Source organism: Elephantulus edwardii, unplaced genomic scaffold (genome assembly GCF_000299155.1).
Source record: "Elephantulus edwardii isolate Elephantulus edwardi_28Jun2011 unplaced genomic scaffold, EleEdw1.0 scaffold00001, whole genome shotgun sequence".
NCBI classification, from domain to species: domain Eukaryota; kingdom Metazoa; phylum Chordata; class Mammalia; order Macroscelidea; family Macroscelididae; genus Elephantulus; species Elephantulus edwardii.
In genome coordinates this window covers 8580280-8596304 of record NW_006399751.1, presented here as the reverse complement: position 1 = coordinate 8596304, position 16025 = coordinate 8580280, and the positions used below count along the sequence as shown (strand labels likewise).

General features: G+C 43.1%; 1 protein-coding gene across 1 annotated transcript in view; it reads right to left on the bottom strand.

The window, feature by feature from the left end:
- The window catches only part of CDH11 (cadherin 11, type 2, OB-cadherin (osteoblast)), a 63125-nt gene extending 47587 nt beyond the window's left edge, over positions 1-15538 (bottom strand). The window contains exons 1-5 of the mRNA XM_006878718.1: positions 15172-15538; positions 10279-10573; positions 7218-7337; positions 4010-4177; positions 812-999 (exon numbers count right to left, since the gene is read on the bottom strand). Coding sequence (XP_006878780.1) covers positions 812-999; positions 4010-4177; positions 7218-7337; positions 10279-10573; positions 15172-15399 — 999 coding nt within the window. The 5' untranslated portion in view covers positions 15400-15538. The remainder of the gene's footprint in view (positions 1-811; positions 1000-4009; positions 4178-7217; positions 7338-10278; positions 10574-15171) is intronic.
- Between the last annotated feature and the right edge of the window lie 487 nt (positions 15539-16025).

Sequence of the window (16025 nt, the reverse complement as noted above, 5' to 3'; positions counted from 1 at the left end):
ACGCAGGCTATGTCCTATCAATATTTAGTAGGGAACGGATGCTAATACTTAATGGTAGTAAAGGTATAGAAAACACAGTATTTGCTAATTTAACATCAATTGCATTAATCATGGAGAACAAACATCCCCAAGATATTTGGTTTCATTTCTGTCACCACAACAGAAGTACAGTGTTCTCTAAACTCTCCTCTCTCTCTCAAACCTCTGATAAGCAGTAAGGAAAACTGGCCTCTGTAAAATGTTAAAACAAGAAGTGCTCTTTCTTTTGTTACAAATTAAATCTAAGAACACACTATTAGTGTATTAGTGCCAGTTTAGCTAGCTGACTGTGGGGAAATCTGCCTTATTACTATTTCCCCAGTTTCAATTTTTAGCTAGAGAAGAAAAAACAAGCAAAAGTTTGACTTATGTTTAAAGGAGTTTCCAGCATTGTGAAGGACCTTGTAGCCCGAGACAGAGAACATTCTGGAGAATCTCTATGAACAGACTCAGCTCAGCAGAGCTAAAGGGAGAACCTCACACATACTCAGTGTTGCTGCCCCATAAAACCAGGCTCATCTTGTTGGCAATCTGTGCTGCAACGCACAGGGATTAAGCAGCGAAGGCATGGTCAACACCTCTGGCCAGCCTCCTCTGCTATAACAGAAGAGGACAAGTCTGTTATCCCCCTCAGAGTTGCATTGCAGAGCGATGTTAAGCCCTTAAGTCTTCATGGCTCCATTTCTCAGCCTTCAGTCCTTGTCTCCTGCAGGACCCCCCTCGGTAGAGCAGACCATGCTGCTGACAGGTCGACTTCCTTACCAGAACTCACCTTTTTCAGTTTCACCACGCCCTCTTGTGTCTCATAGTCTGTCGTGATTTCAAACAATTCCATCCCGTCTCCATCAACAATATTGTATGTGACTAAGCCATTTTCTCCAATGTCTGGGTCTTTCGCCTTCACTCTTCCTACTTCTTCCCCGGGGACAGCTGCTTCTGACACAGACATCTGGTACACGCCTAGGAGAAGAAGAAGACATCTATTTTTAGTTTCCTTTTTATTTGGCAGCTGCAAGGCTTCAGATTTCATTGAATCCCAATAAATTTCTCAAAGGGCTTGAAATTGAACTTTATATTGATTGAAAACATGAAAAGAAATGAATGGATGGGAGGGAGATCCCATACAGCCAGCTTGTCAAAGGAATGTATTGGACAAGAAAATGATGAAACATTAAGGGGTCCAGGGTGAGATGATGGGGTCACCTGCCATGTGTGAGGAAGGAAACCGATGCTCAGACACACTCCCAACAGGAAACAATGGAGACTCATGTGTATTTTCTCATATTCAAAGAGCCAAGACCTCCTGACATGTCTCCAACATGACCCCAGGCTCGAGTCAAGGCTCACAACGGCATGGCCATTGGCAAAACCAAATCGATGGCCACTGAGTCACCAATGACCGTACAGTACAAAGTGGATGTGTCCATATGATTTCCAAGGCTAGAATCTCTATTCCACCGTCACATCTTTCTCTCATAGGGTAGCTGGTGGCTTCAAAGCATCAACCCTGCTGAAAGTGTGCCATCATGGTTCCCATGACACACTCAGGAAATAAGCTTCTCTGCCTCAAAGTCGCTAACAGTTGTGCATTAATTTTAGGGTGAAATGCCAATCATATTCCATTGAACTTAGACATATTGGACCTCTCTAACTTTACACCTTTGACCAATTTACCAAGGCCCACTTTCTGTGCAAAGGTTTCCCAGAGTGTCCTTTTCATCTACCCATCTAATCGCACTGGTGGTGTAGTGATTAAAACATCTAGCTGCTAACCTCAGGGTCCGCTGTTTGAAAATATTACAGCCTTTGAAACCTTATGCACACAAAGATCTAGCTCAAAGTCAGAAAGTCAAAGTCACTACCGTTGAGTCCGAATCAACTCATGGTTTATCCTCCAGAGGGTTTCCTGAGACCGTTTATCACAGAGGAGGAGATGAGACGGCCCAGCTACTTCCCTCAGAGTAGCTTATGGAATGAATTGCCAGAGGCCTGGCGTCTGGGTTAGAAGCACAATTCCCAACCAACAGAGATCAGAGCTCCCTATGTAAATCGATGCTGTTGTGCTGAGGTATCTTCTGGTGGGAACGAACTCACAGCTGACCCTCAAATGCGTTTCCAGGGCCTGTAACTTGCGAGAGAGGAGACCGAGCATATTCCTCTCTGGGAGGAGTTAGTGAATTCAAACCTACCTTTGTGTTGAAGTGCAATTCTTTACCCATTTAGACCTCCCCTGCATATATGTTATTGCTGTGTGCTGTCGAGTTGGAGCAGACTCATAGCAGACCCTCCAGCAGGTGTTCAGAGGCAGTAAACTGCATGGGAGGAGATCGCCCGTCTTCTGCAAAGCTGCTGATGGATTCCAATTGTGAGTCCTTGGGATTGCAGCACAGCCTCTTAGCACTAGGCCACTAGAGCTCCCTTGTCTTTGCGTGTGCGTGTGTGTGTGTGTGTGCTGAGCTCTGGTGCTCTAGTGGGTTATGCTGCTAACACAAAGGCACATGGGTCAAAACCCCAACTGCTTCTTGGTAGAAAGATGGGCAACCCAAAGGTGGTGTCTTTCTGGTATTTTGAATCCAATAAAGCTCTTCCCACTCAGTTTACAGCCTCTGAAAACCCACGGTGAGGTTCAGCTATGAGTTGGATCCAACTCGAGAGCTCAAAACAACAAAAACACAGTCACTGTAACACTTTAACAATGTGTAATCACCCTACCAACCTTTCCAAACCATGACTGCTTTTAATTCCTGTAGTACACATTCTAATAGTGTGTGTATATATATGTATATATATAATAGTATACATTTCGTAGAAGTATCATTAATGTCTTAGATCGTAATAATGGAGCATATTTATTAACAATTTAGATCAAGTGTCATTGTGAGATGAGACCCGGTATCATTTGGTTCCTAGAAAACCACTGTTAATTAGGAACTGTGGCAGGTTGCACTTTTCAAACTGCCCACAGAAATATTCCCCATCCATTAGGCTCCCCTCCCCACCCCAGTGATTGATGCCCTTCAGATCCAAAGCTCATCCAATTCCACCACTTGAATTAAAGCATGCCATGATGCCGGCACAAATGATACCCTGTATCTTCCAAAGTTGGGGAGAGGGGCACAGAAGGCAGTAAAGTTTCTGTCTGGTGTCTTAGGCAATCTCACTTTCAAAGCTTAGGCATCATGGCATAAGAACGTCCACTTGCTCACGGAGAAGCTCACTTGGATAGGAGCTAAGGTCCACCACCAACCTGCTAACCGTGTCGGTGAGTGATACTGAAGGTGGCCATTCTGCTCTCGCAGAGCTGCTCACTGTTGATGCTTTGAGGTCAGAAATCAACTGGTCTCACCAAGACATAATCAAATTACAGATTCAAGAGGGAAAAAAAATTACTATTCTAGTCTCTAGCCACGTAGAGTTTGGGGCAGTTTATGACACAGCAATGATAATTGATTCAGACACTGTCATTTTCTTGATGTTAAAACTGAGACACAAAAAGGCTACTTAATGGCATCCCCAGGGCATCTAGGGTGCAAAGTAACTAAAGCTCTCTGTTGCTACCTGAAAAGTCATGGTTCAGACCTACCAGCTGCGATGCGAGAGAAAGGTGTGGCAGTCTGTGTCTATAAATATTTGCAGTCTTAAGAACCCTCTGGGACAGTTTTACTTCATTTTGCAGGGTCACTGTGAGTTATAAGTCAATCAAGTAGGTGGTTTTGAATGGTAATTCTAATACCCCTTAAAGTAACAACAAGACAGAGCTTCCATTTTCAACATTGCAATTATTAATACTTCGCTTCCTCTTCCAACTACTTCTACTCCATCTGAGTTTTGTCATTGTTGACTGGTTTTCATAAAATGATACAGGGCACCTCCACTGGGGGCAGAGAAGACAGACAGCACAATGGCAGGGCAAGGGGGCGGGCGGAGGTGTGTCCCCATTACAAAGTGAAAGGCAAGGCCACCTACTTACTCTGCGGAAACTTTGGTGGGTTGTCGTTGACATCGGTCAGTGTGATCGTCACTTTGGTTGTCCCTGAGAGTCCGCCCATGTGCCCGCCCATGTCCTTGGCCTGAATCACCACGTGGTACTCCTCTTTGGCTTCCCTGTCCATGTTGGGAAGGGCTGTTCTGATGATACCTGCACAGGGGGCAAGGAACGTGAGGACATCACGGAGCCTTCCTGAGATCCACCGATACTCAGTCACAACATCAAACAAGAATCAATAATGAAGAAACAGAGAGCTCTCAGCACTGGCAAGGCACGGGTGAATGAATAGCCCCTCTTCTGACAGGGCGGCACCAGGACGGAACGTGACAGCTGCTGAGGGAAAAGGTGGACGTTCATATCCACTTGGAAGTGAGTCAGAGAAAGTTCTGGAAACCTGCTTACAAAGACACGAGCAATGAAAACCCTAGGCAGCGGTGCTGTAGAGTCAGAACTGACTTGATGGTGACTGCTCTCTTTTCAGTTACGCTCTTACAGAAGAGTTACTTCTAGCTATGACCAACTGCAGGATGCTAATCATCTTGGGACGTAAATCTTAATAATAACGATTAATATAACCCCCCAAGTTTCATTTGTTTTTATATGGTTCGTTGCATGTACAGGTAATTACTTCATTAGGCTCAAATATAACAATGAATGACCCTAAAGTGTAAGAAAAGCATGAGTGGGTATGCATAACTCCACACTGCATGCTTTTTGCACATTCCACTTCCTACTTTTTTGCACAACTACACTGCACATTTTTTTGCGTAACTCCATGCACACTTTAAGACTGCCAGCAGAGTCTTTGCATTGTCTCTCTCCATGCTCTTCTTAGAAACATTTCTAGGACTCCAATTAAATTACAGTCTGGAGGTGTGTATTTAATGTAATACATTGCAATTTTAGTATTAATTTTTAAAATAATAAGCCAAATAGGTTAAAAATATGCATGATGCTTCGAAAAAGCATTGGCTGCCGTCATCTGTTTTTACTGACATTAAGAATAAATGAATGCCTGATTTCTACATGATTATGGAATCCTGGTTGGATTCCTGGAACAGATAAGCTTTTTTTTCTTTGTAAATACAGTAGCATTTATACTAGAAATAGAAAAAGACTCTTGCAGAAGCTTTTAAGTCCTTACCCCCTTCTCGCTGCTCGATGTTTGTATGATTCTAAGCAATGCCCTTGAACTCACACTGGGCCTTATTTTCCTTATCTGTTAAAAAAGAGTTTGCTCGGCTCACACCAGTGATTCAGAACTCTGAGACACATAAATCTCTGAGACAAAGAGGCTGGCAAATGGAATCCTCAAGCAATTTGTAACATCTTAAAAGTTGAGAAGTAATTAAACATGTACCCTGGGAAACTTGAAAAAAGTAAAGAGCAAATGACTTTGATGAAATCGTACCAAGTAGTCCCATAAATAGTTTCTTATTTTTTACTAGTTTGTTGTTTTTGAGAACATACACAGAAGAGTCTTTATCTGCGCTATCTCACTTCAGTTCGATAACATTGATTATATGAAGACATTCTTTAAATGTTGTAACCATTCTTATCCTCTTTATTCAAATCTCTCTTTGCACATTTAATATAAACTCTCTGTCCCATTAGCCTCCTGTCTAAGCTGCTGTTGTTATCTTGATGCCATATATATAAAATACATAGATCTCAAGGCAGATGTATTTACCACGTAAGCTAAAATACGCTACCAAGCCGAAGGTGGGTGATTTTAATCTGCGGCCCTCAGGCCGGGTTCAAATTGTTTTCCTGTCAGACATTCTTCTAGGTGGTATTGTGCTGGTCTGTGTGTTGCTGTACAGAGGTAACTCGTGGTTGCTGTGATGCTGAACACTGGGACACTGATGTGCCAAATGTGGTAATGGTCACCCATGGTGGACAGTGTTGGCTGGAGCTTTCCAACTAAAACAAGCCTAGAAGCAGGAGCGGCACCCACTTCCAAAATGGCTTGCCTCCGGAAACTCTATGTATGAACAGTGCTCAGGCCTTTTGTTCACAGGGTTGCTATGAGTCGTCTACGACTTGACAGCACCTAACAACAACAACAACAAGCTAAAATACTGTTTGGCTTAAAGAAGGATGAAATTAAAGGAGATAGTTTATGATGCTCATCTTGCCTCAATAACTCCAAATACTCTCGAGTCTCTTGAGATTTTGAAATTCTGTTCTGCAATTCCCCCCTTTTTGATCATGATTCTTCTACAGAATCTTTGATCAAAATGTTCAGTCATGGTGGTCAGGCAACATCCTGTTCTGGTCTCATTGGCAAAGGAGGGCAGTTGCTCAGAGGCGAGTAGCTACAGATTCTGTTTCCTCCACTCAGTGAAGTCCTCTCTCCTCTTCTCTGATGCTCTGCTCATAAATTATGCTTTGAAATGTGGCTACAAATAAATTAATATATATGTAAATGAATACTGCATCAACTAAAGTAAATGAGCGAAATACCCTAATGGCAGTCTGCATGTGTGTATGTGTTTGATAATGTTGCACTGTAAAAAGAAATGTAAATTACTTCTAAACATCTTCCCCAAATACTGTGTCCAAAACCAAAACAAGAACACAGTGTTAGGATGGCACGCTCGACTAGCAAGTTTCATAGGCTCTTGGGACGCAGGGTTTCTGTAAAAGAATTCTACGGTGAGATTTGGAACAAATTAAGTTCAATCATTTCGGGGTTTGGTGTTGCATTTGCCTGGGCTTTTGTGTCTGCATTTGAGTTTTGAAAGAAATCTTTCTGGAGACTAATGTCCACTGGGGAATATGAAGAAGGCATGTGAAGAAGGAATATGCTGCTTCATAAACAGTCAACACCCCAGCTCAGCACACTGGTCTCAAAAGCATGCTTTCAGAGCCACCTGCTTTCCAGAAGACCCCAAATTCTATAGTCTCTTAATTTTAATCCACAGATAAATCTCTCCTGACATAACAACTGAATTTTAGGATTCTATGTCTTATTGTGACAGGACGAGCTTCTGGATGAATATGGTTTATCGAATGCCATCTCTATGCCACGCACATGCACAGCACCAAATCCTCAGAACAATCCTGTAAATTGTATCTTATCATGTCCTCTTTTAGAGTGGAGAAAATTGAAACTCAAATAGGTTGTGGGAACAGTTCACACTCCTGATTACAATGTGGCTTAAATCACAGTGGCATTTCAGGGTACCTGTCTGAGCTTCCACTGAGAAGTAGGGCTGTCCTTCCAGGATGCTGTACACCAGCTTGGCGCTGTTTCCATACGTGGGATCATCGGCATCCGAAGCTGTCACCTGGATTACCGACGTTCCTTAAAAGAGAAAGAAATTAATTAGCAAAAGCTTTTCAGCTTCTCGAATTGACACTCTCAAACGAAAATTGGAAAAGATCCCCATAACTATCCAATGTGTTCTCATTTTTCAGGATGAAGGTGCGAAGCAATCTCCTTTCTTTCCTTTTTTAACTTGCATAGTTTAAAAATGGACTTTCTATATTTATAGTCCGCCCTGCTATGCTTGGCGGCTACAATCGTACCATCAACACTACAGCAATAACATTCTAAGAACCATGCGACTGAAATATTCAGTATATCAAATCATTAGATAAAAATCTTCCCCAAGAGTCTAATAAATGATCATTAAGAATGAACTGCTTTGCAGGAAAGGACAGAGTGCGGCCTTCCATCTGTAGCAGAACAATAAAGACATCATTCTATTGTTGCTTTGCATGTAATGAATTGTCGCTAATACTAGACCTTAATTAGTTATTGGTTATAAATATTGTGAAGAACAGTGTTCACTAAAGTCATGGAATCTACATCCTCCCACCTCGAACCAAAAGCACCAGCCAACATCTGGTGAAGTCGAAGATGAGTGCTCCCAGGTTGGTAAAAGAGGAAGGGGAATCAGAAACTGAAGGATGTACCAAATACCTTATCTTCTTGAAAACCTCTCTCGGGGGCATAATGTATTTAGATTCAGAGTTGGGGAGGCAGGAAGGAGCAAATCAGAATTCAAGTTCTCATCTCCTTAACTAAAGGGTTGGAGGTTTGAATTCACCCAGAGGCACTTAAAAAAAAAAAAAAATAATCCCAAGTGTTGGATTTCAAAAGCCCACAGCCAATGGAAACCCTGTGAGCACAGGCCCACTCTAACCCAAGCAGAATCACAAGAGCCTGAATCAACCTTCAGGCAACCAGCTTTCTGTCTGTTCAATTGTGTTGTGTTGGGGTTTTTTTTGTTGTTTTTGTGTTAAGCACATTACTCATTGTATAGTTGTATTCTTTCACCATCCACCTGCAGGGCATGTTTTCACATTCATTGGACTTGTGAGTAACTGGATACAGAGGGATGCCTTTTTTGCAATCTATTTCATAAATTTGGTAGTTGCTGGATTGAAGAGAATAACTCCCATTTAGCAAGCAAGAAAACTCAAGCTCTTTCCACAGCATTATCAGCAGCGGGCCCTCTAGCCAGCTTTTAATATCGAGACTTACCCATTATTTTCATGTGCCCCACAAAATATACTTTACTTATTCTCCTTAGTGTTCGATAATCACCTATTTCTTGTAAGCACCAGTCCTGAGCTCTTCTCACGTATCAGGTGTTAACTGATCACTGGCACTTTATAGAGCTGAATAAGCTCTATGTGATACCATCATGGTACAAGCAGAAAAATTCTTCGCTTTCCACACTTAATTTATTAATCCAACTCTGCTAAGTCCATTTCAACTCGTTGTTTTTACATCTGTTTTACTTAACCCTCACCATCACTTGCATTCTCCACCTTCATGGATAGCAAAAAAACAAAAAAGGTGAGAAAGGTCAAGAAGCTATCTAGGTTCAGGTGGTTGGTCAGAGACACAACCATGACTCAAAGTCATGCTCTCTGATAACAAAGATGATGCTTTCAAAGCCACGAGAAAAAGCCTGGCCTTTAGCCAGCCCTAAGCAATGATAACCCATGAGGACCACGGCAGATCCCTCTGATTAGCTTTTTTGATGACTGGCCTTTGCCCTCCTGGCTCAGGCCTTTCTTGACATCACTGTCCTCCACTTAATGGATGGCCTGATGTCTGCTGCTCATTAGAACCTGCACGTGAATTTAAAGGAGCTACAAGACAGGGCAGGAAATAAAGAAGAGAAGAAGGTGAAAAATGATGAAGTAATTCAGCCTGGCTTTCACACGGTATGAGATGAACTTGGCCTTTTCTGAAGGAGAAGGAAGAGACAGAGGAGATGGTTTTCTGGACTCAGGCTCCATTTACAAAGTGGAAACAAACACTACCAGCGTCGCTTGTGCCTTTCACTCTCCAGCTGGTTAGATACCCTCGGTGCCTGGCTTTCTCCTCTGTGAAGCAGAGGGATTCATTCTGATGATCCCCAAATTCATTTGAACTTTAAATCTCAGACTCATACATCTAGACAAACTCCTTAGTCATGTGAGCCCTATTCACTGTCCTTTGGACATACCATTCTTAATAGACACTACATGATTCTCAGAAGACCACAAATGCATGCATTGCACAAAGCCTAACAGATGGTGGTGCCTGGAGAAGACAGCTGAAGAAATCTTATGGAGAGCTGTCCTTTAGCCCTGCCTTGTGTCTCCATGTGCTGTGAAAAAGCAGGTCTCCCTCTGATCTACATGCACAACAGACAGTGGTGTGGTGTCACACAATCCTAAGAATGTGTTACGATCACGTTCCGAATCTACTTGGCAGCTCTGATGGCGATGGATAGACAGGTTAGCCTGTTTCTGACTTGGATTTGTCATCTGTAAAGCAAGGCATGAAGACCCATCTCACCTCAAAGATTTGTAAAGCTTAAGTGAAATAACGCATATACATCATTAATCAGGATAGTACCCGCAAGCACCGAATACAGTGACTAATACTACTTCTTGAATATCCAGATGCACTAACAACTAGACACGTATTATCTCTAACCCTATGAGACTAGACATTAGCATTTCACTTTGCAAATGAAGACTTGAAGGCTAAGAGAATGGATATTACAGATTGTAAGTCACAAAGCTGATAATAATACGCAAAAGAGCCAGGTTACCCGGATTGAATGACACTCTTCCTACTGTCACATTTGCTCATATTTATAAACTTATATTTTAAAACCCTGAGTTTATTTCTAAAGTGTGATGGTATGTAAATTCTATTTCCCATAAACAGTTAACAGCTCAATTGCCCTCAGAGACACCGGGCCTGGTGGGTGGCCAGATGCCGCCTGTGTACGTACCCACATTGGACCTCTCTGGTACGTTGGCGTGGTAGGTCTCATGCAGGAACTCGGGAGGGTTGTCATTAATGTCCTGGACCTTGACGATGAATTCCGATGGTGGCTCTAGTGGTCGGTTGGTGTCCCTGTCCACCGCCTGAGCCATCAGTGTGTACTGGGCTCGCTCCTCTCTGTCCAATGTCTTGGTGGCATGAATGTTCCCTGATTTGTCATCAATCACGAAAATGGTTCCGGCTCCTTCACCTGAGAGAATGTATTTAATGTTTCCATCACCAGAGTCGATGTCGGAATGAAGCTAGGGAAAGAGAAATGGAGAATTGTAATTCATGGTGAATATATATATATATATATATATACACACTGAGGAGATAGAGGTTCATCCATAATGTTCACTACAATATGCTGTAGGGAGCTCCGATGGCCAAGTGATAAGAAGCTGCACTTCAATCCCAAAGACAAGTGGTTCAAATTCACTAACTGCTCCATAGGAGAAAGATGGGCAGTCTCCTCCCATGTGATTTCCTGCCTCTGAAAACCCACTGGAGGGTTGGCCAGGAGCTGGTTCGGACTTGATGGCATACAACAATAACAATATGCTGCGCACACACACACACACACACACTCACTCTCTCTCTCTGAGAGGGAAACTTCTCACTCTGTTCGAGAACTGAAGACAAGAACCCTCATAGGAGGTAACTGTGTTGACCACGTTTAAACAGCTGGAGAAAGTAGAGTTAGGATTCTAACATTGTGGATAATTCTTGAGCTTATGCTCTTATGCTTATGCCACGAACAAACTCACTCTTTCTATGTGTGTGTGTGAGAACTTTGTTAGCATTCACAGTGACCCTAAGAAGGGTAGATAGAGACCTTCCAGTATCCTATGCTACCCTCACCGTCTCCACCATGCAAATCCACTGTGCTGGACACTGTGACAGTCCATCTCATTGAGGGGTATCCTCTCTTTCACTGCCCCTCTGCTATCCCCAGAATGATTCTCTTTTTCTGGGGACAGATGCCTCCTGATAATACGCTCAAAGTACAAATGCATGCACTCACCACTCTGTCACAATTCAGGGCACAGTGTACACATCACTCATCATCTTTGTTTCTTTCTAAACATTAAACACAGGCGTGTCCTCCAAATCAGCTCATAAAGGGCTACTTCACCCACCATATGGTTGTTGGTACCACTTATGTTAGAAGCCCCCTTCGAAATTACACGCATGTTCCTTCTTAGTTTCTTTTACTATAATTTAATAGTATAAGTTGTTTCAGAAGACCTTTTGGGCAGGAGATAGGGTAGGGGGAGCTGAAGATAAGGCCTGACTGGAAGGGATTTGGACTCTAACCATAAAAGATGGGCTTCATTGACAAGTATGTAACTCTTTAGACCACAGAAAGAACCTTAAATGCCCTAGAATTCTTCGCTTCCACTGGCAAAAACCAGGAACAAGGTGGCACTTGCTTCCATCTATATTCTGCAGAGGTGAGAAAATCACCCAGATGCCTCAACTCTTCTGTCCTGTTCCCTCTCGGTGTTTTGTAGCCGGGAACTCCTCTCCCACCCACGCTGTCCAACCTCAATTTCTGCAACCATCTCATCATCGGACCTTCTTTGCCCTCATTATGTCCCCTGTGGGAAAAATTAAGCATCACCTTCACCATGCACTTGAGCTTCAAGGGGAGACAAAGCTACTAGATCTATCCACGAGACAAGAAAACTCACTGCCAGCTAAAAATCCTTACTCAAATATCATATCCCTATAATAATATTATTATACTCTTACAAAGAGTAATTATATGATATAATAATTACATATAATGACACTATTATTAGTACTCTTAAAACCAAGACCTAGAGAGCTAAAGCGGCTTGTATACAGTCAAAAGCAAGACTGAGCAATGTTTTTTTAAAGAAAATGTAATTTTTTTTTCACATTGCCTCTGTTTCCCAAAAGATGTCTAATTGATTTGTAGAGCATCCATGAAACAATGACTATTTCAACTCAGGGGGATACCTGGGCTTGTCTGTAGGCACAAATTACAAGCCTACTTTGTTTTCGGTCCACAGTGTTTTGCAAGGAAAGAAAAAGAAAGCCTTCAAAACGGATTATTCATAACAAGCTATGAGTTTCCACAAAATGATGGCAGACACATTGTCTATGAGGAGTGTAGGTGGTGAGTAAAACATGAGGCCAGTTGGGGGCCTCCAGTAGATGAAGACAATGGCCCTCAGTCTTCAGACGCTTTTTAGCAGAGGACAGAACCTCTGCTCCTGGTGACCTGAGTGTGTTTGTTTCTCTTCTTTAAAAACAAGCCATGGCCACTGAGTGGTTCCCTACGCAGGCACAGGGCAGCGTGGAACCACACACAGGGTTTCCTGGCTGTAAAGCTTTACCAACTCAGACTAGAGAATCTGCCTCCCAGGGAGTGGCTCGTGGCTGCCAATGCTGATCCTCTGGTTTGAGGCCCAACTGCTTAACCACAGTGCCCCCGGGCTCCTTTCCTCTGCCTTTGATTCGGCAAAAGCTAAGGGCTCATCAGCTTTATGGATAAAAGTGGAGGAAATACATGACATACTTGCCAAGATATGAGTGTCCAGACACCCATGGTTTGCAGGCCTTTCATCTATTATATGTATAAATTTGGCAAGTTGTATGGGAATGAAGCACTTTCCCCCCCTAAAATAGCCAAATGACTGGAAATAATAACAGATATTTGTTGGTCATGATTTTCCTCTATTTTGCTTTCAGATTTAAAAGTTGAACGGTTGTTTGGTGGTTTTGTTGGTTTTTTTTTTTTTTTTTTTTTTTTTTACATTTTCCTCTCTAGCAAAAGGGAGGGGAAAATTTACATAACTCACAACACATATTTACCATAAGGTTACATAAAAAGGGCATCTGGTATAGAGTCAGTCGCTAAACTCCAGAGACTGTCGGACTGTCCCCTAACATCACATTGTGTCACCATGTTTCCTACAGAAGGTGGAAAATCTATCAATTGTCAAATTTCACCTTTTTTTTCAGGGCATCTCAAAGTACCACCAGATCAAAGCAGGGGAGGGGTAGATCATCACAATGGCTCCTCTACTAACTGGGTCTATCTCGACAGGAAACCCAAGGGATCTGACCATCTCTCTTCTCTTTCCTTCCACCTACGTGTGAGCCTATGATTTGAAGTAGCTCACGATGAATGATGCTAGGACTCTTCTTTCAGATTCTCTCAGGGAACTCTACAGCAATGAGTTGTTGTATTTTTGTGTTGTTTGGTTATTTTGTGGTTTTTTGTTGTTGTTGTTGTTGTTGTTGTCTTGTTGTCTGAACCAACTGTCCATTCTTCTCCAGTGGATGAGTATATGGTGGATTCGAACTACACACCTTTGGGATTGCAGGGCACTAGGCCACCAGAGCTCCCTCAGCATTGAGTTTTGAGTATGATTATTTGCCTGTTATTATCTGCAGAGAACCGGCTCTCTTTTCTAAGGCATACCAACACCTATCTCCTTATAGCTCAGATTACTGGCATCTAAAACCCAGCTGCATGTTCATGACAGTCAGTTGTTTTTTGTTTTGTTTTTTGACAGTCAGTTTAAAGCATGTTTTGGACTATCTTTTTAAGCGAATATTTTCAGCACGGGTACTCCCAAGTATTCAGGACCTCAAGTCGCACCCCTGGGCCATTTCGTTATCATCCCTATGTAGAGCAGGTAGACACACCCCCACCATGACTAGCATTCAGCCCTCGCATCAGTATCTGTGGAGCCCTCCTGAAAGCAGCATTAAGTATCAGGGCCCAGGATGCACTGATGGAGCGCACTGTCCCAGATGCATAGAGCCTGGTGGCTAATGAGAAACCTGCTTAAACAACAAAACAACAATTAATTGCCGCTGAGTTGGAAATGACTCAGAGCTGACTCTCCAGTGGGTTTTCATAGGCTGAACACCACCTGGGAAGAAACTGTCTACTCTCCCAAGGCACATCTGGTTGACTTGAACTACGCACCTTTGAACTGGAAGCTCTCTATAATTAGGCCACCAGACATGACATACGTTACCAGATAAGGAAACTGGTAATGTAGGAAATGGAGTCCATTTTTCTGGAAACTTCCCCCCTCCCCCCGAAAAAGGAAACTGTGGGAAAATGAGAACACATGGGCAGGAACAGCCAAACTAGGAGTGGAGAGGATTTGGAGAAGACAGAAATTAATGAAGACTTTTCCCTTTAGTAAACTGTTATTTTTAATTTAGCAAAACAAGTGAAAAAGATTTATTAAGGTAATTCAACAGAGGCATAAAGAGGCCATGCAGAAGAATTCAAGAGAAAAGAGAAGACAAGGGAGATATACTTCTAGAAAGTTAGGGGTGGAACTATTTGGTAAACCATTTGGTTAAATGCATTAAATCGTTCATGGTGAAACAGTAAATAGAAAACAGAAACATTTACAATATGGATAATACTATGAATTGGTGGTGGTGGGGAAAGACCTAAAGAATTTAGAAACTACAGTTTTATGTTTTTCCCTGGGGGGGTTAATATAATGATAAATTTCCCCCCCATTCTAATAAGGAGCCGTGGTGGTGCAGCACAACAGCTATATATTCTCCTGCTAAAGAAAAGGTCAGAGGTTCAAATCCACCAATTGCTCTATAGAAGGATGATAAGACACTCTGCTTCTGTAAAGATTATGGCGTAACAAACCCTGTGAAGAAGTCTGCTAGATTCTACGGGGCCGCTACGAGGCAAAGTTGAGGCCATGACAGTGGGGTTAATGATAGATGATGATGATGATAGATAGATAGATAGATAGATAGATAGATAGATAGATAGATAGAATGGATGGGTGGACTGACGAACGCCTAGACAAATGGATGTGAATACAGAGGAACTTACCCTGCCCACGAGCACTGGGTCAGGCCCGGTGTACTCCTCTATGACGAAGAACTGATTCCAGACCCAGCCCCTCTTGGAGCGCTGCAGGACCTGGCCCTCTTTGCCCTTCTCGTGGTGCCCGTGGAACGAGGGCCGCAGGTGGCTTCTCCGCTCCGTGGTGAAGGCCTGGCTCTGCCACAGCATGCCCAGGCACACCAAGGCGGCTTGTAAACAGTAGTTGTCCCTCATTTTTGGTTACGTGGTAGGCACAGGAGAATGCAGCTGTCACCCCTTCTGCCAAACGTACGGTGGTGGCCTTCACAGACGCGTCACGCAGACCTCTGTCGGAATGCAGTGTCTCCGCTCTCTGAACACATCACGTCAGGGCCACCCACTTCCCTGGTCAGGGCTTCTGGAAGGAGAGAGAGAGACAGAGAGAGAGAGAGAGAGAGAGAGAGAGAGAGATATCACATTAGCTCCATCTCACTTCATTCCAGTTGCATCGGGCAAACATTTACACATCTCCTTGCTGTGAGAGGCAGACATGAGTAGGAAACGGTCTTTGCTCACTCACTTCTTATGTGGTAGGTAAGAGAAAAATATATATACAAACAGAACCCTCATGGATTGCCAGGAGGACAGCAGGTCCCTGCAGTGGTAACCTGGGTCTAGGCATCAAGCTCACCACCTCTGAGAGCTGTGGGTTCTGGGAAGTTAACTGACTTCTCCCAGTGGCTTGCTCATTGCTGGAATGAGACTCATCATCACCCTGAACGTGCATGGAGGTTAGATGGCTATGGTGTGTAAGCAAGTCTCTCTAACTAGTGCTAAATGCTCTGGAGTCATCTGTTACTAATACTATTGCACATCGCATG